The sequence below is a fragment of the Schistocerca piceifrons genome, chromosome 4 (assembly GCF_021461385.2).
Source record: "Schistocerca piceifrons isolate TAMUIC-IGC-003096 chromosome 4, iqSchPice1.1, whole genome shotgun sequence".
NCBI lineage: Eukaryota > Metazoa > Arthropoda > Insecta > Orthoptera > Acrididae > Schistocerca > Schistocerca piceifrons.
The window spans coordinates 146,810,990-146,838,070 of NC_060141.1; the positions used below are offsets into that span (position 1 = coordinate 146,810,990).

Sequence of the window (27,081 nt, forward strand, 5' to 3'; positions counted from 1 at the left end):
CCATCTTATTGAAATCAAACCTCTAATATTCACACGATCATGATTCAACCACAAAAACACGCTTAACGTATAGCAGTAGCATTCAGCATCCACTGTTAATCTGTTTTCGGCATTATCTTTGAATAAGTATGCCCAATTACGGCCTCAACCCATTTTCCACACCCTACACAGTCACTTGTGGATGTTACGGCTTTGCCAGTTACCTGAGTGTTTTCTGTGCACCAAATCCTGACATTCTGCTTGTACCCAAAACTCCTCAACAGAAAGTGTGTTTTACCAGTGCACATTATTTTCCTGATGAAACTAATTTCTGTTCTTTGTTCCGCAAGCACACAAAGGGCAACTGCTTGGTGCTTTTAGTGATTGTCTGGCTTCAGTTCTCATGCCAGCTGGATTTTATAACACCAAAGGTGACAATCTTCTTTCATAATTCATTGTGTGGTAGTTCTGGAACTGTACAATTGTTTTGAACATTTGCAAATAGATTTTACCAGAATTAAAGCAACATTATCACCCACAATCGTGATTTTTTCCACTGAATGACTACAATGACGACGCCTTGAGGGTTAAATTTCTGTGCGCTACATTGACTAAACACTCCTTGGAGTGTGTAAATAGTCTCTACACAATATTCACCACATGTGTAAACATTTTCAGTGTGACAACATGCTGTTTCATCATGAAGTACTCCATTACTAAACACAAAGAATACAAAGAAAAATTGTGCAATGTTCAGTGCTGGCAACTTACAAGAAAAAGTAGCAGTGGACATTTCAACAGTTGCATTCTTTATGGGACACCCTGTATAGGCAATAAATTTCATCTCTGCTACAAGTTTCTAATCTCCTGTAAACAACAAATAAATGTCAATGAGATATTGGTGATAACTCGAGACTTCTGAAATTGCTGCTGTTATGTATTTTCTATAATTATTTTAAATCCTATATTTATTCACCAATTTTTGGATTCTACTAATCGACCCCCCCCCCTCCCCCAATCCCATTTTGCTCACTTGTGCTATACATAAAAGCAATGAGCTACAAGGAAGAGAAATTTCTACACAGATAGCTTAGTGTTACTAATTACTGTGAACTTTTGCTGAATTCCTCTACTGCTGGAAACAATTAATTGTTACTAGTATTTTAAACAGTACATTCACTTATTATTTATTCCTGGACAGCCTAAAGTATTTCAGTTTAAAGAAACTGTTTGATTTGAAACCTTGTTTTTCTTTCTCTACAGAACTAATGAAGTGACAGGATGTATTACTTTTTCATTGGAAATATTGTATAGAGCGATATAAATTTTTACAGCCACACTGACATCACCAGTGCTTACACAACAGAACAGAACAATTTATGTCAAGACGTTCGAGAACTAAAAGCTTTGAGTCCTTCTTCTACAACTGCAAAAGATATTCCATCATCAACAAGAACAGACGTCACACCCTGGGCTTCTAAATCTCTGATGTTTCTACGTTCATCATCAAAGAAGAGCATGTCTTGAAACTGTATGCCAGATATCTTCCTGAACCTGTCAAAGAAAAGATAAATTTTTCGCATAATACTTTCAAGAATATTATCTCTCTGCATAATAACAAGTCTACAAAAAATGCATTGCCTTAACCAAATAATATCACTGAGTGTGTTGAAAATATAGTTGCTAAAAATTTAGTCCACTTCCTTTTAATGTTTATTTGGTATGTCTCTAGGACTGAACTGAATTAAATTGGATTTATTTGCCTGTAAACATCTTTTGTGTTGTATAAGGCATCGTCATTTGTTACATAATTGTACAATTGGTTACACAAATTATACAAAAGGTAGATACATAAATCTACAGATGGTTACATAAATGGTTATACAAAGGTTAACATATATGGATATTATTACATAAATATTGCATATTTTGTACTCGTCCATATTTAGTTTTGTTACGCCTGTTGCACAGACAAATTTTGTTGTATGTCATAAGTTACAATTTTGTTAGTTCACTATCACATTTACAATAAAAAGAGCATTGTATTTTTTCATTATGTATGAAATCACTTGCACTATAGAATGCTTTCTGTTTCTGCCATGTCTCTATCACCTTTTAAATTTATTTTCATGCAATTCCCTTGTGTCATGTGATACAGTGTTAAAAATGTTTTGCCAGTGAGTACAAAATTATTTTGGGCTTTACTCAAACGCATCCATGGAATCACTAATAAGTTCCTGTCTGGTTTCATACGAGTGCACATTTGACCTGCTTTCATACATGTGGGCATTCTGTTTTGCTTGCATTAGTGCTTTGAATATTTATAGACTGAGGACTGTAAGTATTTTGTGCTCAGTAAAGTACTGTCTGCAAGAAGTTAATTTGCTCAAACCAAAAACATGTCTACTGGCTTTCTTCTGCCAGAGGAAGACATCTTTTACCCCAACAGAGATTCCCGAAAGAAGTATTCCATACTACAAATGTGTAGTGTATGGAAAAAGGCATAGTATGCAATAATCATGCACTCCATAGTGACACAATCCTTAAGAATACTAGGGAGATATAAAACTCTTGTCAACTTACTGCACAGCTCTTCTGTTTGGGTATTCCAGCACCATTTAGTATCTACATATATGCCAAACAATTTTACTGAATGTCTGAGTTCATTTGGTCCATTATTAATATCTCTAAGGGAAAAGAGGATGTGTTCAGTTTTGTTTTTATTTAATTACAGTCTATTTTCATGGAACCACTGATCTGTCTTTTCCATCACTGAGTTGTTCATTTATTTGACAACATTCGCATCACTATGTGACATGATAAAAGTTGTGTCGTCAGCATACATAACAAATTTATGTGTTAACAGGTTGGACACAACATAATAAATACACATACATAATAAATAAGAAAGGTCCCAGTACAGATCCATGCAAGACTCCAAATTTCACCTTGAGGGGATAAGATTTGTTATTTGAAGTTGAAACTACCATTTGGTTTCTGTTTGTCAAATATTTTTTGGCAATAATAGTTCTACATCAGCTATTCCATATTTTTCAAGTTTTATATTAAAATGCTATGTGGGACAGTGTCAAATGCCTTGGTTAAATCTACTTAAGTTGCACATGTGTGTTCCCTATTTTCAAAACCATGTAATATTGATAATACAACTTCCTTAACTGCCTTTATTGTTGATAGCCCACTTCAGAATCTATGTTGAGCCCTACTTAGGAGGTTATAGAAAAACATTTAATTGGTCTTTCATTAATGTTTCAATAATTTAAGATATTACAGGTACTACTGCAATGGGTCTGTAATTTTGGGGTGAATTTCTGTTTCCTTTTTTGAGTGTAGGCAAGACAAATGTCAGTTTAAGGCAGTCTGGTTCCTTCTGTAAACATCCTATTGATTAGTTAAGACAGTGGATTGCATGTAGTGTCTATTATTTTCTTTATGATAAAATTACAAAAACCATAGATGTCATCAGTTCTGGAGTTGCTCAATGTTTTGACTTAACATCATTTGGTTTTTGACCCCCCCCCCCCCCCCCCAAATCTTTGTAGCATACATCATTTTACTGCTAGTATTATTGTTTTTTTTTTTGTGATTACAACAAATTTCATTAGAGAATTGATGTACTGTACCTCTAGTAGTTAAATTCATCACACTTTAAAGGCGTAGCAACAAGATGAACACAGGGGGAGCTGTTCTCACTGTGTGTATTTGTAGAAACAAATTTTTTTTTTCTCAAAGATAATCAGATAATTAATTTATTGTTTGTTTGCAGCAACATGTCTGCAGTCCATACATGCAGGTATCCCCACACCACAGCACTCTGCTATTGTAGCTACAATAAACTGGTGTGGCCTATTTCAACTTTATTGATGGACTGTGCCATTTTGTTTATGCTCCTTTAGCGGTGCGCTATGGTACTATGGCCCAGGGATTTCATTGCGTACAGACATATACCTGGATACAAACGATTTTTTAAAGTGAAAATTAAAACTTCGTGACTACCACTGATATAGTTGAACTTATAACCATTGCAGCACTGAGTTATTTTCAAAATTAAACATGTCATCCAGCAAATGAAACATTTGGTGCAAAATTCTTCGGGCGGGCCAGTTACTAATAAGCTATGATTAAGCCAACATACCAGTAAATTAATCAAGAAGCTCAATTCCACAAGTTTTGCAATTACAATTAATTTCCAAATGGTGCCTTGAAGATCAAGATGCTGGTTTATGGGATCGTCTTCTGCACCAACGCAACCAAAGTAAAGTATTTATTTAAAGAAATAGAGCAGTAAGACACTGTGTAAAGCAGTTAACTGAACATCTTGCTGAAGACTCTTTAAATATCTTGAGTTCTTAAATTTGCTTCCCAATGCATTTACTCCTTAATGGTATTTGTTGTTAATAATAAAAATCAGCTTCAGTTAAATTGGGATTCTTAAGGACACTGACTCTGTCTGTGACTCGGAGTAGGAATCTGTTCTCTCAGGTGGAGGTTTTAGCTGAACATCTTGCTGAAGACTCTTTAAATATCTTGAGTTCTTAAATTTGCTTCCCAATGCATTTACTCCTTAATGGTATTTGTTGTTAATAATAAAAATCAGCTTCAGTTAAATTGGGATTCTTAAGGACACTGACTCTGTCTGTGGCTCGGAGTAGGGATCTGTTCTCTCAGGTGGAGGTTTTCAGCAGCCTTCCATGTGACATAAAGCAAAAAGTTGAAAAACCTTATCTATTTTGGAGAAAAACAAAGAGTAGCCACTGTTGTTGCAAATTATCTGATAATATAGACTCAAGAGTTAAAGATTTCAATGAGCTGCATGATAAATATAAATATGCATTGAAAATAGGCCTCTGTTCCCATGGCCCAGTCTGGAAGAAATTAAACTAGCAACAGGAGATAAACAACATCCGTGCTTTTCCTTCCCCAGAGTAGTGGCAATGCTTTTAATTTTAATGTGCCTAATTTACAATGTGTAGCCAGAATAGTTTAGAGCAGTTTAACAATATTTATTTATTTATGTAATTTCTAACAAACACTTCAGTTTGTTAATGGGTACTTTGAGAAGTTTCACATCCCTGAAGATTCTTCTCCAAATAGGGCCTATAGAATGAACGGAGAGTGTAACAGAAAGGGTGACATAACAGTATGGCCTAAAAAAAATTAAAGAAGTAACAGCTATGTCCTCCCCCCACGAACCATGGACCTTACTGTTGGTGGGGAGGCTTGTGTGCCTCAGTGATACAGATAGCCGTACCGTAGGTGCAACCACAATGGAGGGGTATCTGTTGAGAGGCCAGACAAACATGTGGTTCCTGAAGAGGGGCAGCAGCCTTTTCAGTAGTTGCAGAGGCAACAGTCTGGATGATTGACTGATCTGGCCTCGTAACACTAACCAAAATGGCCTTGCTGTGCTGGTACTGTGAATGGCTGAACGCAAGAGGAAACTACAGCTGTAATTCTTCCCGAGGACATGCAGCTTTACTGTATGGTTAAATAATGGTGGCGTCTTCTTGGGTAAAATATTCCGGAGGTAAAATAGTCTCCCATTCGGATCTCCAGGTGGGGACTACTCAAGAGGACGTTGTTATCAGGAGAAAGAAAACTGGTGTTCTATGGATCGGAGCGTGGAATGTCAGATCCCTTAATCGGGCAGGTAGGTTAAAAACTTTAAAAAGGGAAATGGATAGGTTAAAGTTAGATGTAGTGGGAATTAGTGAAATTCGGTGGCAGGAGGAACTAGACTTCTGCTCATGTGACTACAGGGTTATAAACCCAAAATCAAGTAGGGGTAATGCAGGAGTAGGTTTAATAATGAATAAAAAAAATTGGAATGTAGGTAAGCTACTACAAACAGCATAGTGAATGCATTATTGTGGCCAAGATAGATACGAATCCCACACATACCACAGTAGTACAAGTGTATATGCCAACTAGCTCCGCAGATGACGAAGACATTGATGAAAAGCATGATGAGATAAAAGAAATTATTCAGATAGTGAAGGGAGACGAAAATTTAATAGTCATGGGTGACTGGAATTTGATAGTAGGAATAGGGAGAGGAGGAAACGTACTAGGTGAATATGGACTGCAGTTAAGAAATGAAAGAGGAAACCACCTGGTAGAATTTTGCACAGAGCATAACTTAATCATAGCTAACACTTGGTTCAAATATCATGAAAGAAGGTTGTATACATGGAAGAAGCTTGGAGATACTGGAAGGTTTCAGATAGATTATATAATGGTAAGACAGAGATTTAGGAACCAGGTTTTAAATTGTAAGACATTTCCAGGGACAGATGTGGACTCTGACCACAATCTATTGGATATGAACAGTAGATTAAAGTTGAGAAAACTGCAAAAAGGTGGGAATTTAAGGAGATGGGACCTAGATAAACTGATTAAACCAGAGGTTGTACAGAGTTTCAGGGAGAGCATAAGGGAACAATTGACAGGAATGGGGGGAAGAAATACAGTAGAAGAAGAAAGGGGTAGCTCTGAGGGATGAAATAGTGAATGGCTAGTAGAAATCCTTGGGTAACAGAAGAAATATTGAATTTAATTGATGAAAGGAGAAAATACAAAAATGCAGTAAGTGAAGCAGGCAAAAAGGAATACAAATGTCTCAAAAATGAGATCGACAGGAAGTGCAAAATGGCTAAGCAGGGATGGCTAGAGGGCAAATGTAAGGATGTACAAGCTTATCTCACGAGGGGTAAGATAGATACTACCTACAGGAAAATTAAAGAGACCCTTGGAGAAAAGAGAACCTCTTGCATGAATATCAAGAGCTCAGATGGAAACCCAGTTCTAAGCAAAGAAGGGAAAGCAGAAAGGTGGAAGGAGTATATAGAGGGTCTATACAAGGGCAATGTTCTTGAGGACAATATTATGGAAATGGAAGAGTATGTAGATGAAGATAAAATGGGAGATATGATACTGTGCGAAGAGTCTGACAAAGCACTGCAAGACCTATTTCATAACAAGGCCCCGGGAGTAGACAACATTCCATTAGAACCAGTCCTGACAAAGCTCCACCATCTGATGAGCAAGATGTATGAGACGGGCGAAATACCCTCAAACTTCAAGAAGAATATAATAATTCCAATCCCAAAGAAAGCAGGGGTTGACAGATCTGAAAATTACTGAACTATCAGTTCAATAAGCCACGGCTGCAAAATACTAACACGAATTCTTTACAGAAGAATGGAAAAATTGGTATAAACCGACCTCAAGGAAGATCAGTTTGGATTCCGTAGAAATGTCGGAACACATGAGACAATACTGACTCTATGACTTATCTTAGAAAATAAATTAAGGAAAGGTAAACCTACGTTTCCAGCATTTGTAGACTTCGAGAAAGTTTTTGACAATGTTGACTGGAATACTCTCTTTCAAATTATAAAGGTGGCAGGGGTAAAATACAGGGAGCAAAAGGCTATTTACAATTTGTACAGAAACCAGATTGCAGCTATAACAGTAGGGGGGCCATGTAAGGGAAGCATTGGTTGGGAAGGGAGTGAGACAGGGCTGTAGCCTCTCCCTGATGTTATTCAATCTGTATATTGAGCAAGCAGCAATGGAAACAAAAGAAAAATTTGGAGTAGGAATTAAAATCCATGGAGAAGAAATAAAAACTTTGAGGTTCGCCGATGACATTGTAATTCTGTTAGAGACAGCAAAGGACCTGGAAGAGCAGCTGAACAGTATGGATAGTGTGTTAAAAGAATTGAATTGGATTGAAGTGAATTGAATTTTATTTGATCCTGTAAGATTACATTGTGTACAGTAAATGTACGTGTAATATAGGACATGTCAAAGTATTATCGTTCATTATCACTTATTTTTCTACACCTTTAGCTTACATTTTTACACCATTGATAATGAATAACAATATATACAAATTTAATGGCATAAGTATTCTGCAACACTGTAGGAGGATATAAGATGAACATCAACAAAAGTAAAATGGGGAAATGGAATGTAGTTGAATTAAATAGGGTGATGCTGAGGGAATTAGGTTAGGAAATGAGTCACTTAAAGCAGTAAAGGAGTTTTGCTATATGGGGAGCAAAATAACTGATGATGGTCGAAGTAGAGAGGATATAAAATGTAGACTGGCAATGGCAAGGAAAGTGTTTCTGAAGAAGAGAAATTTGTTAACATCGAGTATTGATTTAAGTGTCAGGAAGTCGTTTTTGAAAGTATTTGTATGGAGTGTAGCCATGTATGGAAGTGAAACATGGATGATAAATAGTTTGGACAAGAAGAGAATAGAAGCTTTCAAAATGTGGTGCTACAGAAGAATTCTGAGGATTAGATGGGTAGATCACATAACTAATGAGGAGGTATTGAATAGAATTGGGGAGAAGAGGAGTTTGTGGCAGAACTTGACTAGAAGAAGGGATCGGTTGGTAGGACATATTATGAGGCATCAAGGGATCACCAATTTAGTATTGGAGGGCATCGTGGAGGGTAATAACTGTAGAGGGAGACCAAGAGATGAATACACTAAGCAGATTCAGAAGGATGTAGGTTGCAGTAGGTACTGGGAGATGAAGAAGCTTGCACAGGATAGGGTAGCATGGACAGCTGCATCAAACCAGTCACAGGACTGAAGACCACTACAACAACAGCTATGTTGCTGTGCTATGATTCTATTTCAATGAGATTGTTATTGATGTACCACCCAATGGAGGGGGTGCATCAATAAACTAGCAGTCAGCTCAGGGTTTGCTACTGAGCAATATAAAAACAAGACTTATTTTTTCACATGAATCAATATAATTCTTATCGGAAAAGAAGGGCAATGTCGTAAATAGGAGGAAACAAATATGACTATGAATCCAGTTGAATACAATAGGAGATTATTATAATATTATAAGCTGGAAACAGCATGTGCAAGTTGTGATAGAATTTTGGAAAAAAGCTGTTCACAACACATATGCAAAATGTTTTGTAACACCAATCATACATGACAACCGTTTAACAGGCCTGACAGAGAACACTATTAATCTGATAGACTCACCTCTAAATTATTTTGATGAAGTTAAATAAATACACTTTTTTCTTATTAATGCTCACAGTTATCAATTGCATCTTAATGGTGCTTTTTCCAACTGGAAAGTTAGAAAATGTCAGTAAATAGAACTTGGTGTTTTCATATTCTGCTCCTCTTTATTATTCACCAAGCACATGCTACAGGAACAGACCACAGTGGCACAGCCATAACAACTCCTTGTGTAAGGTACTTCTAATTATGTGATTCCATTCCATTTAAACACCTAGGCTCTTACATGCAAAGTGATGGAGGATTGGAGGCCGAAATACAACACAGGATAAATAGTGGATGGGTGAACTGGAGGAAACTGAGCGGAGAACTCTGTGATAAGAAGGTTAGCTGCAGAATGAACGGAAACTTTTCAAGTTTGTGGTGAGGCCTGTGATGCTGTGTAGCGCAGAAATTTGGCCAATTACAAAAGTTCAAGAGAAAAAGATGAAAGTGGCAGAAATGAGAATGTTAAGGTGGATGAGTGGGGTGACACGAAAGGATAGACTAAGGAATGAGTACATCAGGGGAACAGTGAAAGTTGGCCCAGAGGGAAGAAGATCCAAGAAAGTAGGCTAAGATGGTATGGACATGTGCAGAGAAGAGGGGAGTACTACGTGGGGAGAAGAGTTGAAGACCTAGAATTCGAAGGATCAAGGAGAAGAGGAAGACAAACTGAGATGGAAAGACGAGGAAGCAGGAGCTACGAGAGAAAGGATGCCTCAGAGAAAAAGCACTGGATAGGCATTTATGGAAGAGAATGATCCAGCAAAGCAATGCTGACCCCACATGATGTGGGAAAGGGCTGAGATGATGATGATGATGATGATGATGATGATGACGGCCATTATGCGATTCCATTCTCATCTCGCACTAAAACCCTTGTCCTCTATCAACTAGAACAGCATACCAAACATTTAGAAGTTAGCCAACTTAGTGTCCAGGTTACTATGTTATTAAAATTCCTATTTACGTAACTTTCCTCCATTTTATGTCTCCATTACATACTGAATGCTTGTCTTTACTCATTTTGTTATTGACGTTCACCAGGGATTCTGAGTAGGACATCAATTTCTTCGAAGTGCAGTATGAAACATAGTTCAAATATTGATTGATTTCAGTAACAGACTATCATGCTGAAATGCAACCCCAAGATCTTGTATTGTGCAAGTTATTTCCCATGCTGCATTGCAATTAAAATGTACAATTAAAATTACACCAAATGTTCTAGTGTGAGTACAGAAATTACTGCTACATTCAATACTTACATTCATGTTTTTTATTCTCTGACAATCTTGCACTACTGATTGTGAAAATTGCAGTACGCAAAAAAGTGGCTTGAATGATTTCTACACTCAGAAAATGTATAGATAAGTTTACCAACAATAAGTGAATAAGGCTAAATAGAGTATACACACAGGCTTAAAAGTGCTTTTTATGTAGATTTGGTAAGAACTGCTTTTCCAAACTCCATGAAAGTCTGTAAAATAAAATGGAAAAATGGTACCGAGTGCCAGTATGCTTCATTGAAATTAAAACACACATTATCAGCATATGAGTGAGTTAAAATAATTGGCTCAAGGAAATGGGTTTGTCATGCTGTAATGTTTCAGCTCATTTAGAGCACACTACGACTGTGATGCATTTTTATAGCAGTGAGTTGTATATAGGAACAAGTGAGTGTGTATCATAACTTTGCCAATGGTGTTGGCTCTGCACTGAGCACTGTAACTCGTGTGAATGCCTGTGTCAATGCTTCAGTGGCATCTGTTGGACTGTTGGCATGTGTGCCTTTGAATCAGCTTCTAAAACTACAAACACAATGGATTGCAATGGGCACATGAAAGCCCTCACTGACATGCTGAGTGGCAAAAGTAGTATTTACTGACAAATCCCACTTCAACCTGTCCTATACTGACAGCCACATGATACTGTGGTGGTGACGTTCTGACAGTCAGCATTGTTGAGCAGCATAGCAGACAACAGTGCACATGTGCTATCAGAAACAACATGTAAGTTCTAATCCTGGATACCGAGGACAATACAAATATCAACTACTACCCCAGGAATGAAGAGTTTAAGGTACTATACCTTCCTCCCCCCCCCCCCCCAAAAAAAAAAAAAAAAAAAAAAAATATCTGTGTTTCAGCATACAGTGAGGATTGTGGAAGGCTTTTTTGAAGGACTGCTACCAATTTTTCACTTAGATTGCACTTCAGCTGACATGTTGCTAATTGAAAATGTCTGGGGTACAGTTGGTTGTCAATTTGTTCATGATGATTGGTGCCATGCTGCTGTGTTTAAGACTCTGGTTACAGCATGTGGAAATTTCACATCATAATTAATTCTCAAAATCAGAAACCACATAGAGTTCTCTAATAACAATAATTTCCACATTATCAAGTACACCTGGGGACTTAAAATCATGGCCAGAGTTGGAGCCCCTTACAGCACTGACATGAATGAAATGCAATTTGCCATTTTTTCTGGATGATGGTGAGAACATGTGGAAGAGGAATTCAGTCGAATATTACACAAAAACAATAATATATTTATTCTACACTTATTCCAAGAAGACACAAAAGCTTTTCTGCAAATGAAATGTTTTGTTATTACCTATACTTACACTACACAGGCTTCTAACAGGGAAATTTTCGTTGGTTCTCACTGTAGCTGAATCCTCAACCTGCAGGTTTTCTGTATAAAGGGGCAGAAGTTCAATTCCACGTTAAATTACAACATGCATTTTTTCTTCCCTGCCATAAGAGACACATACTATAGAGGGAAAAAATCCTTCTATTCCAAAGAGATGCAGCTATTTTCCCATGATAGATGCTTTTATGCTATAAATCAAAAAGGATTACTCATGGTGGTAAGTATGATGAAATTGGCAGTAACATTTGTTGTTAGCCTGACTCTGACATCTGCAAATATGATCAAAATCCAATTATTCACTCTACGCAACAGCAGCAGCATTAACACTTAGAGCCTCTTACGATTATATTATTGCATTCTGACAAGAGTAAGCGACACCCGAAAACCTACTGATATCGCTGTGGTTTAACACACTGTAGCAGTCATTTCTCGGGTCAGGATTTTTAGTGGGCATGGAGGCTGAGCAGGTGAGGTAGTGACACTACGCGTTCACAGGAGCCCGAGCTTGGGAGTTGGTGTGGGTGGCTGTCATACACCCTAAGCCACTAGTGAAACAGTGTTGACTTGAAACATATTTATTGTTTGTGTTTTTACAGTAGAGGTTGTCTTCTCTAGCAAGCCAGAAGGTGTGCTGAATTACACACTTGAGTGCAACAAGAAATGTGCACATGGCACTTTGTTGGGTGTGGTTGTGGCGTACGTCGGGACCCATAGTGATGTCGTGCAGGTAGCTGGATTAAGAGTCTGTAGGTGCAAGCCTACCGTGCCTCACCAACAGCTTGTGTAGCCAATGCTCCTGAAGAGACACATGTGCTTAAGAGCATATCACAGACAGCAGGTGCCACGAAGGCAGAAGCCCAGGATCCTAACTTAGGTTGTAACACACTGGAGAGACATGCCATTTTCCTTCTGTAGATAACTGTGTATAGTGAGAGACTAGTATGAACACACTGACTACAAATTGGAGATGTGTGTCCCAATCTGTATGTTGGCTGTTAACATAATGACTTGTCATCTTCCAGACTGTTCAATGAACACCTTCTGTTCACCAATTTACTTGTGGATTGAAGGGACTTGTCCTTATCTTGTAAACACAAAGTGCACAGCACAGGTGTTTCATCCAAATGGATAAGAAGTTTGTACCTTGATTAGGCAGTAAACTTTCTGGTATACCAAACTTAAGAATCCAATTATTCACTAATGCAGAAGCAACCACAGGAGCCTGCCAGTCAGGAACTGCTGTCAGATATAAAACCCTGAAAAATGATCAATAATTGTTAATATATACTTGTAACCAGCTGAGGTTGTGTTAAACGGACAATGGCACCCACCAACAGTCCATATTTTGTTGCCTTCCATAGTAAGTCTTTGTGTGTTAAATTCCTGAGAGTCAGGCCTGCATCATCTGCCTGTGCTCTCTGTCAGTCATAGGCGCTTCTCTCAAGTGCTTGTAGCACTGCAACTTTGCAGCTCAATGTATTCAAGTTTTTGTTTTTCTTCCCAGGTTTATGAATCACTTCGTAACTGAACTAACTCAACTTAAGTGCTCACATTGTTAACCTGTTAGAGCAATCCATTTCATTTCAATGACGTATGATTTGCTATAACTTTGAATTTTTATCCAGGCTCGGTGCATGCCTCTGATAACCACTCCGAAGATCCCTTGTGGGAGAAATATTTGCATCTGCCAAAGTGATATACGTATCAGATAGGTATTGGTCCTGGTTCTAGCATTCAAGTCTACAGTTGCAACAAAAATGATATTTTTTGATGCCATCATTTTTTCAGGCCCAGGATAACAGGTGCCCCCCCCCCCCCTCCGAGTCTTTCACTGGGTTCTAAGATACGTTCTACCTGCTGCCAGTCAATAACTGTTCTACGGGCGGTTGCAATTGCTTGGGCACATGAAGCTGCTTCCTATAAATTGAGCATTATTTCTCGTTGGTACACGATGTTGGACAATCAGATTCACAGATGATGCATTCTGAGCATGAAACAAAGCCATACAATGTAACTGTTGTGCTTCCATACCTCACTGGTTACTGCCCTGAAGATGACTCACTTTGTCACGTTATGCAAAATCACTGATGGTATACTTGCGGATGTAGTCAGTACATGATCTATCTACATCCTCTTCAATCAGAATATCCAATGTGGTGATTATTAAGCCCTTTGGTAGACTCTCATCATCCATACTACCTAAATTATTAGGCTAAATGGAACCATAAATTCACCATTCATGTTGCTTACAGCACTAAGCTTCTACATACACAAAAGTGCATTGTATGCAAATGCTCATTACTTTCATGTGGCTCAACCACACACAACATCTCCTGTGGTAAGTCTGCACCCCCAGAAACCCAAACTAATTTCCCTTTAGCTCATGGTGCGTTATCATGGGAACCCATCTTTGCATGCATGTACACGATGCAGTCAGCAAAACTTCTTTGTGACATTGTCTCGCATGCAGTGGTATCTCAGTAGGAACAAAGTTCCTCCAAGCTCAACTGTATGCTGCTAAAGATCGATTTTAGTATGATGTTTAGCCAGGAAGTCAAGCCTGAGAATTGCAGAACACCCTTCATCAACCTGTGGCAACACCTCCACATGCTCGGAAAAAGTCTTAGCCCCAATGTTAAAACTCAGGTAGTGTTGTTCACAAACAACTTATATCATTATAACCAACTCCACATAACCTGTAACAGGGAGACCCTAGTCTCTTTCTACCCAAGAGATCAAGTGTGACAACCGATACATGTGCCCCCATAACTCCTAAAAACTTACGGGGTCCTTGCCACCAATAAAATTCCACAAGCAGAATTCCATCTCTGCATCAACTTGTGCAATACTACATTTTGTTGGGAATGTTTTCTGATGGATGATACATTCTTATTTGCATTTACTGAACACTTTTGCTGCACACTCATAGCATTCTGGCTGATGACAATGCTGATGGAAATGGGGCTCGTCTCCACAACTGTGACATTATATTGCTGAAGCATGCACACATTGGTCACCAGAACTCCTAATTGCTATATCTACCTCTTCCAACAGTGCAGCAATAATCACAGCTATGGCAAAATCAGAAGGATTCTCCATTCTGATCCTACATGACATTTTAGTGGGAATTCTACACAAAAATGTGTTGAGAGCACTATTTTTCATGAACCACTATAATGGCTTCAACCACTTAACGGCTTCTTCATTCTGCATTAGCTCGTACACTTTGACATTGATTTTTTGGATCCTATTCGAGACTGATTCAATGGACTCATTACACCTGTTTGTTAACATATTCAAAATCTTCCTAAAGAAGTGAGCACTATTCTGCTTACAATATACCAGTGTCGTAATCCCCCGCCCCCCTCACTCACAGCCAACTGTTCAAATGTTTGCATATCTGTCAAGGTCTCATGGTAAGTAACATGTGCCTTAGCCTCTCAAATCAACTGTAAATTGGTGCTATGAAGGCAAATTTTGTTAGACTTGACTAGAGCTAACATTGTAATCTGACGATCTGCTCCATCATGGTGACAACAGAATCACATGTATTAATGGTGCTTGTTTCTACTGGTATCTTGCTTATTCTACTACTGCTCAACAATAAAGGAATATACAATACAAAAGGAAAGATCATGCAGTTCGCTCTAGAGTGTACACAATGCCCAAAAAGTTACTCTAGTTCTTATGGTATATTGTAGCCCATCTACATTCAGTACTATCTCAATGCAAATGTCTCTAATGTCAACAAGTGAAATGTATGGCTGGCACAGACTTTGCGCATGGCAACTCGTGCCAGAAAGACTACAGAATGCATGCCTGACAGGTGTTATGTTATAACTTACATCAGTTCTCCTTAAAAGCTCACAGAGCAGGAGGTTCACATGGCTGTACAAAAGTTACCCACAGATTAAAATTAACATCTCTACGATCCACCACAACAAATGAATTACAAAATGAAAACAGCCAGCTCCAAGGTAAACAAAATGTTACTCTCTCAGAAGCATTGACTGCAACATAAGAGAAGGTGCTGTGGTTTAACATCATAACTGAGAGAGTGAAGAAACACTTATAGCTTAAGTAACCATAAAATTACCAAAGTATTACAAGCACAAAAACTTTTAGTCACTTACTAAAATCACATCCTGCAGTGGAGATACATAAAACAATTGTGCCAAAGGCGTCATCAGTAGTTAAAATTAAAATATCACTTCCATTTGTACAGCATAATTGGGAAGAGGAGGTCGATGTGAACACTGCACATCATGAGTACTTAGACTGTGAACTAATGTGCAGAGGGTGTGGAAGCCCTAAGGCAGACAGTTTCACCGAGAGAGGGCACTTGTAATATGCACGAGAAACTCACGCACACTAAAATCCAGGGATACATACTCATGCGCATCAAAATTTTAAAATTTGTGCTAATTCAAACCCTCTGTCTTAATAAATAAAACATATGAGAACCATTTAAGACACCTACACACAATAGAAAATATGAAACAATTTGCCTGTGTCCTAGTATCAAGCAGATGAAGCTTGCACTAAGGAACATATCTAACGAAAGAGGGCACTAGTGTTATGCGCGAGAATCTCGTGTAACTTAAAGGCTAGGATACATACTAGCAAAAACGAACAAAATGTTGTTGTAAAATGAAACCATCTGTCATCATGAATAAAAAACATAACAGAATCATTTAACCACACATACACATCGATAACCATGAACAGTACACTTCAAAAATACGTAAAATCCCCACAAGACAGGAAAGGTGCATCTCACCAGCATCAACAGATGAGAAAGCTAACTTCTAGTCAGCCAGACTATATTGTGTTAGAGCAAGGAGGGGTTTCAAACTATCCAAAAAAATTTTGTTCCTAAGCTGCACCTGTTCATTAAGAATAAAACCATCTTTTTGAGACATATGCTTGAAAATCTCTAATTCCTCGAACAGGTCCAGTTTGTAACCCTTACTCATTTTGTGTAGCAATTCTATGTCATCCAGTTCACATGGCGTATGTTGTAAGAGCCATAGATGTTCAGCAAATGTGGAATTGTACACGTTTTGCCCATTTTTACCTAGCATGTGTTCTTTATATCTTACTTTAATGAGTCTACCTGTCTGTCCAATGAAATAGTTGGGGCAGTCATTACAAGTAATTTTGTAAACTCCAGATTTAGTGCCAAGTTCTTCCCATGCCCCAATAGTATGAATCACTTTTTGTTTCAAGCTATTATTTACGGAAAAGGCAACTCTGTAAACGTATTTCTTCTGTAGAAGTCTCCTTATCTTGTATGATACATTCCCCAAAAATGGAATAGAAATAAAGTTATTACCCTCTTACTCTTTTATGTCCTGTTATCTCCTACGGTTGAACATTTTGCAGCTGTTGTTTTCCTAACAATTTGGTCAATTAACTTATGGTCATAGTAACTATAGATTTTACTAAAGGTATTTTTTTTTTTTAAAACAATCCTGTTCTAAAGGTGTGCTCACAGCACGATGAATTGCAGAATGAAAGAAGCCAATTTTGTGAGCTTGTGGATGACAAGAATCTGCTGGGATAATATTATCAGAAAAAGTATTTTTACAAAAAATGTCAAAGCTAATTGTGTCATCAGATAACTTAAGCTTCAAATCAAGAAAATTGAGTTCTCTCATCGCTTTGCATCTCTTTCGTGAAATTCATTTTCTCGTGAATACTGTTAAAAATTGGGGCACAGGAAGAATTTGGCACTAAATCCGGAGTTTACAAAATTACTTTTAATGACTGCCCCAACATTTATTACATTGGACAGACAGGTAGACTCATTAAAGGAAGATATAAAGAACACATGCTAGGTAAAAATGGGCAAAACGTGTACAATTCCATGTTTGCTGAACATCTATGGCTCTTACAGCATACACCACGTAAACTGGATTACGTAAATTGCTACACGAAGTGAGTAAGGATTACAAACTGGACCTGTTCAAGGAATTAGAGATTTTCAAGCATCTGTCTCAAAAAGATGGTTTTATTCTTAATGAACAGGTGCAGCTTAAAAACAAAACTTTTTGAATGGTTTCAAACCCCTCCTTGCTCTAACACAATATAGTCTGGCTAATGAGTGTTACGTTTTTTATTCACGATGACAGATGGTTTCATTTTACTACAACATTTTGCTCGTTTTTGCTAGTATGTATCCCAGTCTAAGTTACGCAAGATTTTTGCGCATAACACTACTGCCCTCTCTCGTTACATGTGTTCCTTAGCGTAAGCTTCATCTGCTTGATACTAGGACACAGGCAAATTGGTTTCATATTTTCTATTGTATGTAGGTGTCTTAAATGGTTCTGATATGTTTTATTTATTAAGACAGAGGGTTTAAATTAGCACAAATTTTAAAATTTTGATGCGCATGAGTATGTATCCCTGGGTCTTAATTTGCACGAGTGTCTCGTGCATACTACAAGTGCCCTCTCTCGGTAAAACTGTCTGCCCTAGGGCTTCCACACCCTCTTCACGTTGGTGCACACTCTAAGTACTCATGATGTGCAGTGTTCACATCGATCTTCTCTTCTCAATTATGCTGTACAAATGGAGGTGATATTTTAATTTTAACTACTGATGATGCCTTTGGCACGATTGTTTTATGTATCTCCACTGCAGGATGTGATTTTAGTAAGTGACTGAAAGTTTTTGTGCTTGTAATACTTTGGTAATTTTATGGTTACTTAAGCTGTGTGTGTTTCTTTACTCTCTCAGTTATGGTGCTAAGTTTTTTGTTAATGAAGGTGTCTTCCTGTTCATGTGTATTTTTGCTTCTGATGAAGGTATATTTAGATATACCGAAACCGTGGTCAAGGGTTTCCGTAAATCTTTATCCTGCAAATGTTTGGCTGTTATCATTTACCGCCAAGATTTTCAACAGTTGCTGCTTCAGCTATATTTAAAATTTTGACATACAAGAAACACTATCGGTCCTAGCACTGACTCCTGAGGCATCACTCACTTAACTGCGCCCCACTCTGAGGTGTTTTCATCATCACTGTAGAGAATGACCTTTTACTGCCTGTACTTAAAGTATGAGAGGAACTAACTGTGAGCTAGACCTCTTATTCCACAATGGCCTGGCTTCTGCAGTAATATTTTGTGATCTTCTCAGTAATATTTTGTGATCAACACAAACACCTTACATAAATCAAAGAAGACGCCTAATGTTCAAAACTTTTTGTTTAATCTGTTCAGTGTCTCACATTTTCACTTACTAAACTACATCTAAAATCAAACTGTAAATTTGACAGGACATTACATGAACTGAAGTGATTGGTTACCCTGATATTTACCTCTTCAACAACTTTAGCAAACACAAGAGGGCATAGAAATAAGCCCAAAATTGTCTACATTATAACGTTTTCCTTTTTTATGAAGTTTCACTACTGAATACTTTAATTATTCAGGGAACTGACTGAAGAAAAAAAAATACAAATGTGGCCACGTATGAGGCTAACATATTCAGCATAGTGCTTTAGAATCAAGCTAGCAACTCCACTGTGTCGATGAGAGTCCTTAGCCGTGAGTGATTTAATTACTGACGCAATCTCCACCTTTTCAGTATCACTGAGGTGTATATCAGATAGCAGTATTGGAAAGCCATTTTCTGAGGGTTAAATAATTGCCTAAAGAAACGAAGTTTTTTATCTAATTTACCTGCTATATTCAGAAAGTGATAGTTAAATGCTGCAAATATATCAGACTTACCACTAACAAAAGCACTTTACTACTTACTGATTATATCCTCAATCTCATGCTGTTGGCCACACTTGCTTCACAACTGATCGTATTGTTTTAATTCTATCCTAAGAATTTGCTATTCTATTTGCATACCTCATAATTTTTGTCTTCATAATAACTATTTTAATATAATATAATATAATAATATTATAGTGCAGCTTGATTGTGACTATTTCTAACATTTTGATATAATTCCCACTTCATTCTATATGATATCATTCTCTCACTAGTCAGCCACCCAGATTGGCTATGAGTTCTGCTACTGTCTTTCAAACATTTTAATGGTAAACAACATCCAAAGTGCAAGAGGAATAAGCTAAGAAAAGCATAATATTTATCATACATTTTATCAACACTATAAACATCCTGCCCCTGTTGTCCTTGAATGAGGTTTAAAAAAGTCCGTCTTGCCACTGGATTAATACTTATAAATAGTTCATAATTATATTTAAAGTGTGTGTGTGTGTGTGTGTGTGTGTGTGTGTGTGTGTGTGTGGTTTCATCTGTCCACACAAATTCCTTTTACTGTTAAAATTTGTGCATCATGATCTGAAAGGCCATTTATCCCTTTGCTTTTGGAATGCCCCTCCAGTAATGAAGAACGAATAAAAATTTTGTCTATAGTTATGTATCTGTCCCCCTGCACTCTGAGAGGAAAGACTACAATATGCATCAGATGATATGAATTTGGAGATCTTCTAACATTCTTTTCCTTGTACAATCCCTTACAAAATTAATATGAAGATCACCATAGACAATTAATTTTCCATACTTTCTATAACGTGAACCAAGAACTCTCTCTAGCTTGAACAGAAATGTCCTGAAATCAGACTTAGGGGACCTATAAATAATTATAATTAACTGTTTGGTTTCTTTAAATTCAACTGCTCTCACACAGAATTCAATAACCTGTTCTGTGCAGTGCTTTGGCAAGTCAGTGGATTCAAATGAAATAACATTTTTCATCTACATGTATACTCCCACACTGTTAAGGGCTCCTGGAAAAACAGCCAGCTAATCTGTATACTCTACGAACTTGCCCCTATTCTTGCAGCAGTGCACCAAAGGTCTGTGGAGGAGCAAAGTGTTCCTGATGATTTGAAAAAAGTGCAAGTCATTTCTGCTAGTTGAACAGCACAAAACTATAGGCATATATCTCTTATGTTTGTCAGCGGTAGAATTTTGGACCATGTTTTATGCTTACATATTATGACATTTCTGGAGCCAAAAAAATCTCCTCTGTAGGAACTAACATGGATTTCAAACACAGCAATCATGTGAAACTCAGCTCACTCTGATTGCGCATGAGACCCTGAAAGCAGTAGATACAAGCACCCACATAGATGCCATGTTTCTTGCTTCTGGAAGGCATTCAATACACTTCCACACTGCCATTTTATGAACAAAATACAAGCATACAGAATATCAGACCAACTGTATGATTGCTTGTAGAGTTTCTAGTAAACGGAACACAGCATTTCATTCTAAATGGAGATAACTCTTCTGATGTAAAATCACTTCAGCTATGCTGCAGGGTAGTATTATAGGGTCATCATTTTTCACAACACTATGTAAATGACCTACTAGATAATGTCCTAGTACCAGGAAGCTTTTTGCGGATGATGTGCATGTATACAGAGAATTCGTGACACTAGACAATTCTAGCAAAATGCAGGAAGACCTGCAGAGGATCGACGTTTGAGGCAAGGAGTGGCAATTCACCCTCAACACATACAAAAGTAACATATCACAAACATATAGACAGAAAGACTCTTTATTGTATGATTACATTCTTGCAGAGCAATCACTGAAAACAGTTACTTCCATAAAATATCTAGGAGTATGCATATGCCGCACAACGAAATGGAAAGACTGACAAAAAATTAATTGTGAATAAGGCAAATGCCAGACTGAGTTTCAGTGTAAGAATTGCCATGTAGTCCATAAGTAAAGGAAGTAACTTACAAAACACTCATTTAACCAATATTTTAATGTTTCTCATCAGTATCGGATATGTACCAGGTAGGACTGACACAAAATATAGGAAAGATCCAAAGAAGAGTAGCTTGTTTCATTACAGGTTCATTTAGTAAGCAGAAAGCATCACAAGAAATCATCAACCAACTCCAGAGGGGATGCTGCAGGAGAGGCATTGGGTGTTGTTTATTGGTGTCTAGAAGAGCCAACAAATATACTGCTTCCTCCTGCGTATATCTCACAGAAAGATCATGAAGATGAAATCAGAGAGATTTTAGCCCACAAGGAGGCTTACTGGAAATCATTCATTCTGCGAACTATTCCTGACTGGAACAGGAAAGGGGGGTAGTGACAGGTGTACACAAAGTAGCCTCTGCCACACACGACACGATGGCCTGCAGAGCGTAGATGTAGATGTATAGGAAGCGTCTGAATTGCATTGTTTAAGTGAATCTCTGATACACTAATAATGTGGGTGTCAACAACTGTAAGTAATTCACTAAACTGATCTCTAATATCCCTTAAACTTTGGTGAAATATTATAATTCTTTCATTCCTTTCATATCTCATGTTTAAGATTGTGATTCCTCTGTTGGAGAGACTTCACTTAGGGAGTGATAGCAATCAACTGACTTCAGTCTCAAAAGAGGTACAGCTCTGACACAAATTACTACAGGGATTTTCCCAAGTGATCCCAGCCGCCACTACACAATCACCTAAAAGCTTTGCCAAACTCCTCTTCTCATACCTACTGAGCTGCAGGCCATGCCTAGTGAAACCTGATCTTTCAATAGACTCAGCTGGTACTACTGTAATGTGAGCCATACCCTGCATCATAAATGCCTTCTGAAGCCCCTTGCCAATACCCTTAACAGTTGTTCAGAGCTACTATAAATGATTTATTCATTTTCAAAGCTATATATTGTCAAAAAGTATTCCACCTACTTATGAAACTTATAAAAGGGCTAGATAATGGGAGGAGGTAGATACTGTAGTTATGAGGAAATACAGCGTGGCAACTTCTGCGAGGCAGTGGTGGTGCCAATCGCAAAGAAAATAAATACTGAAAATTCTGTAATATCAGAACTATTAAAAAGTAGAACAAGGGAAATATAAAACCAACTATGAAAGAAAAGTAAAGTATCATAGGGTGGGGGATAAAACTGATAGAAAAGAGCTAGTGGCTATCTCAGGCTTGTCATGCATTGGGAGTCCTACCTTCTGGGTCCCCCAGTCATTGTAAAAGACTGGTAGGATACACAGACGGAAAAAAAAAGAAGAAAATTGCAGCACCAAGAAGGAGTTGTGTGACAAACTAAAGCTGATAGGCGTGTTTCTACATCTGAAAGAGGATGTCTACTCAAATTTAGCACCACTACTCAAATTTAGCACCAGTCATGTAAGTGTGGCAGTAATAATGCCACTATGAGAATGCAAATCAGGTTTGTTTTAAATACACACTGTAACTTTTCTACATCTGAAAGATGATGTCTACTCAAATTTAGCACCACTACTCAAATTTAGCACCAGTCATGTAAGTGTGGCAGTAATAATGCCACTATGAGAATGCAAATCAGGTTTGTTTTAAATACACACTGTAACAGTCATGAACGTTGGTTGCTTTTGAGATTGGATGTGGGGAGTTGGTGTTAGTCAAGACTAAAATTAATGGGACAAAGATGTCGTTATCAACACCTCACCGAGTCTGAACGAAGTCGTTTAATAGAGCTAAGAGAAGCTGGGTGTTCCTTCTGAGATACTGCAGAAAGACTTGGCAGGAATGTAGTCACTATACATGATTGCTGGCAGTGGTGATCACAGAAATATATGGTCACAAGAAGACTCGGCTCCGGCCGGCCACGTGCACTACAGAGATGGAAGACCATCGTGTCCGACACACAGCTATGGCACATTCTACTGCTTCTGCAGCAGGAATCTGAGCAGCAGTTGACACCACAGTGACACAATGAACTGTTACAAATCAGTTACTTCGAGGACAGCTCTGAGTCAGATGCCCCTTAGCGTGCATTCCACTGACCACAAACCACTACCATTTGCGACTTAAGTGGTGTCAAGTGAGAACTCATTCAGATGCAGGGTAGAGGTCTATTGTGTTTTATGATGTAAGCTAGTTCTGCCTCGGTTACAGTGAGGGCTGTGTGTTGGTTAAGAGGAGGCCAATTGAGGACCTGCAACTAACCTGTCCGTTTGCTAGATACCACTGGACCTACACCTGGAATTATAGTCTGGGACGCAGTTTCATATGACAGCAAGAGCACTCTTGTGGTTATCCTACACCACCCTGACTGCAAATATGTATGTCAATCTAGCGATTTGACCTGCTGTGTTGTCATTCATGAACAGCATTCCAGGGAGTGTTTTCTAACAGGATAATGCATGCCACATACCGCTCTTGTAACCCATACTGCATTGTCCTGCTCCATCACCAGATCTTTCTCCAATCGAGCATATAAGGGACGTCATCACATGATGACTCCAGCATCATCCACAACCAGCATTAAACATCCCTAACTAACCATGGAACTCCATTCCAGAAATGACATCCAGCACCTGTACAACAAACTGCATACACACTTGCATGCTTTCTTTCAATATTTTGGCAGTTATACTCGTTATTAATGTACCAGAATTTCACATTTGCAACTGCTTATGTTGAACTTACATGAGCCTTCATCTTGCAATGTTAATCACTTAAATATGTTACCTAACAAATGTACTCTCAAAATTTCATCATTCTACGTTAATTATTTTTTAGTGCTGTGATTTTTTCCCCATCAGTGTGTAAGATCAAAAATGCAACAGGAGAAAGAATAGTAACAGCCTTGAATTAAAATAACATGGAATCTAGAAGCAGAACTGAACTAAAAGGATATGAGGTACTGCTTACCTGCCAGGCACAGGCTGGGACCACAGTGGGAAGTGATCAATCCTGCATGATGTCCCCCAAGACAGTACTGCCTGACCTTCAGACAAAATTATATAAGCCCCACTGTTGGCTAAAATTATGTAAGCCCTACTGTTGGCTAAAACGTAATATTTGCTTCATGTCTTTGGCATTACAAGGTAAAATTGAAGGTAACGAGACAGTTAGCTAGAGAGTTCATGGCAAATGTGTAGCACTCCATTAAAATGTGCACCAGTGTTAAAGGGGCATCACAACTGTAAAAGGTGGGTTGGCTTGCTGAAAAACATGCACATGGGTTCTGAAAGATGATGTGTAGTTCATAGGGGACTGATTATAGATGGGCTGGTATCAGGACACCAGACTGAGGATGTCAGGTCTTTAAGGCTAGATAAATGGACAGCTTAGTTAAGTAATAGTCTGAGCCTTCAAATCCACAGATGGAGTATCCACATCTCTGTCCATTATAATTATCCGGGCTGTTATGCCATGGTCAGTTGATGAATTCTGTGTCGATTCCCAACGTTTCGTCTCTGACTGCGGGAGAATTCTTCAAGGGGGTCCGTAGCTCGATGGAAGGTCCAACACACCAACTGGCTCGCTACTGACTGCCGCTAAATTCCGTGTCCGCACGCACCCGCACCGCAGTGTGACGTCGCATGTTTTGAAAACGTCAGTGCAATTGGCTGCTGTCCGGTGCCGTCGATCGCCGTTGCCATCACCCAGTAGTGGATGGGTGGTACACATCTTCTTTAACACCGGCATCCATATACCGTTTAATTTCACGCCCTCCTCCTTTTGGTTGAAATTATTTGGGTGTTTAGCGATTTCGATTGCCTCCCTGTAGAGCCTTTCGTAATATCCACTTGTGACCGCTAGTACTTGTATCTCCTAGAAACGAATATTGTCGTTCCCTGGCTGGAAAGCATGCTCCGCAACAGCTGATCGTTCCGTTTCTCCTCTTCTACAATTTCACCTTGTGCTCTTCCAAATGTTTAGAAACAGTTCTTCTAGTGGTACCCACATAAACATCACCACAGCTGCATGGGATCCTATACACTCCAGCTTTTTCCAATGGTTTGTGAGCATCCTTGGCAGGCTTAAGGTATTCATGTATCTTCCTGGTGGGCTTGTAAATTACGGTAATATTCCGCTTCGTCAAGATCCTTCCTATTCTTTCCGTTACATTTTTAACAAACGGCAGGAAAACCTTAAATTTTGCAGTAGCCTGTACGTCAGTATGATTCTACATCTACATCCATACTCCGCAAGCCACCTGACGGTGTGTGGCGGAGGGTACCCTGAGTACCTCTATCGGTTCTCCCTTCTATTCCAGTCTCGTATTGTTCGTGGAAAGAAGGATTGTCGGTATGCTTCTGTGTGGGCTCTAATCTCTCTGATTTTATCCTCATGGTCTCTTCGCGAGATATACGTAGGAGGGAGCAATATACTGCTTGACTCTTCGGTGAAGGTGTGTTCTCGAAACTTTAACAAAAGCCCGTACCGAGCTACTGAGCGTCTCTCCTGCAGAGTCTTCCACTGGAGTTTATCTATCATCTCCGTAACACTTTCGCGATTACTAAATGACCCTGTAACAAAGTGCGCTGCTCTCTGTTGGATCTTCTCTCTCTCTTCTATCAACCCTATCTGGTACGGATCCCAGACTGCTGAGCAGTATTCAAGCAATGGGCGAACAAGCGTACTGTAACCTACTTCCTTTGTTTTTGGATCGCATTTCCTTAGAATTCTTCCAATGAATCTCAGTCTGGCATCTGCTTTACCGACGATCAACTTTATATGATCATTCCATTTTAAATCACTCCTAATGCATACTCCCAGATAATTTATGGAATTAACTGTTTCCAGTTGCTGACCTGCTATTTTGTAGCTAAATGATAAGGGATCTATCTTTCTATGTACTCGCAGCACATTACACTTGTCTACATTGAGATTGAATTGCCATTCCCTGCACCATGCGTCAATTCGCTGCAGATCCTCCTGCATTTCAGTACAATTTTCCATTGTTACAACCTCTTGATACATCACAGCATCATCTGCAAAAAGCCTCAGTGAACTTCTGATGTCATCCACAAGGTCATTTACGTATATTGTGAATAGCAACGGTCCTATGACACTCCCCTGCGGCACACCTGAAATCACTCTTACTTCGGAGAACTTCTCTCCATTGAGAATGACATGCTGCATTCTGTTATCTAGGAACTCTTCCATCCAATCACACAATTGGTCTGATAGTCCTTATGCTCTTACTTTGCTCATTAAACGACTGTGGGGAACTGTATCGAATGCCTTGCGGAAGTCAAGAAACACGGCATCTACCTGTGAACCCGTGTCTATGGCCCACTGAATCTCGTGGACGAATAGCGCAAGCTGGGTTTCCAGAAAAGTCATTACACTGTAACATAATATGTGTTCCAAAATTCTACAACTGATCAACGTTAGAGATATAGGTCTATAGTTCTGCACATCTGTTCAACGTCCCTTCTTGAAAACGGGGATGGCCTGTGCCCTTTTCCAATCCTTTGGAACGCTACGCTCTTCTAGAGACCTACGGTACACCGCTGCAAGAAGGGGGGGCAAGTTCCTCCGCATGGCTGCCTCAATGCATGTTTTATTTCGGCGGACGAATATCCGTTCTTCATTAGTGCATTGTGGAGATGCTCCATCTCAGCGTCGAGCAACTCAGGTTCACAAA

The 27,081-nt window shown here is 38.7% G+C and overlaps 1 protein-coding gene across 5 annotated transcripts in view; it reads right to left on the reverse strand.

Moving 5' to 3' along the window:
- Positions 1–1,265: 1,265 nt before the first annotated feature.
- LOC124794628 (magnesium-dependent phosphatase 1-like) overlaps positions 1,266–27,081 on the reverse strand; it is a 45,456-nt gene continuing 19,640 nt past the window's right edge. For 4 of the 5 annotated variants that reach the window (XM_047258132.1, XM_047258130.1, XM_047258129.1 and 1 more), the window contains exon 4: positions 1,266–1,533. In XM_047258132.1, coding sequence (XP_047114088.1) covers positions 1,362–1,533 — 172 coding nt within the window. In that variant the 3' untranslated portion in view covers positions 1,266–1,361. The remainder of the gene's footprint in view (positions 1,534–27,081) is intronic. The other variant, XM_047258134.1, reaches the window with a different exon arrangement.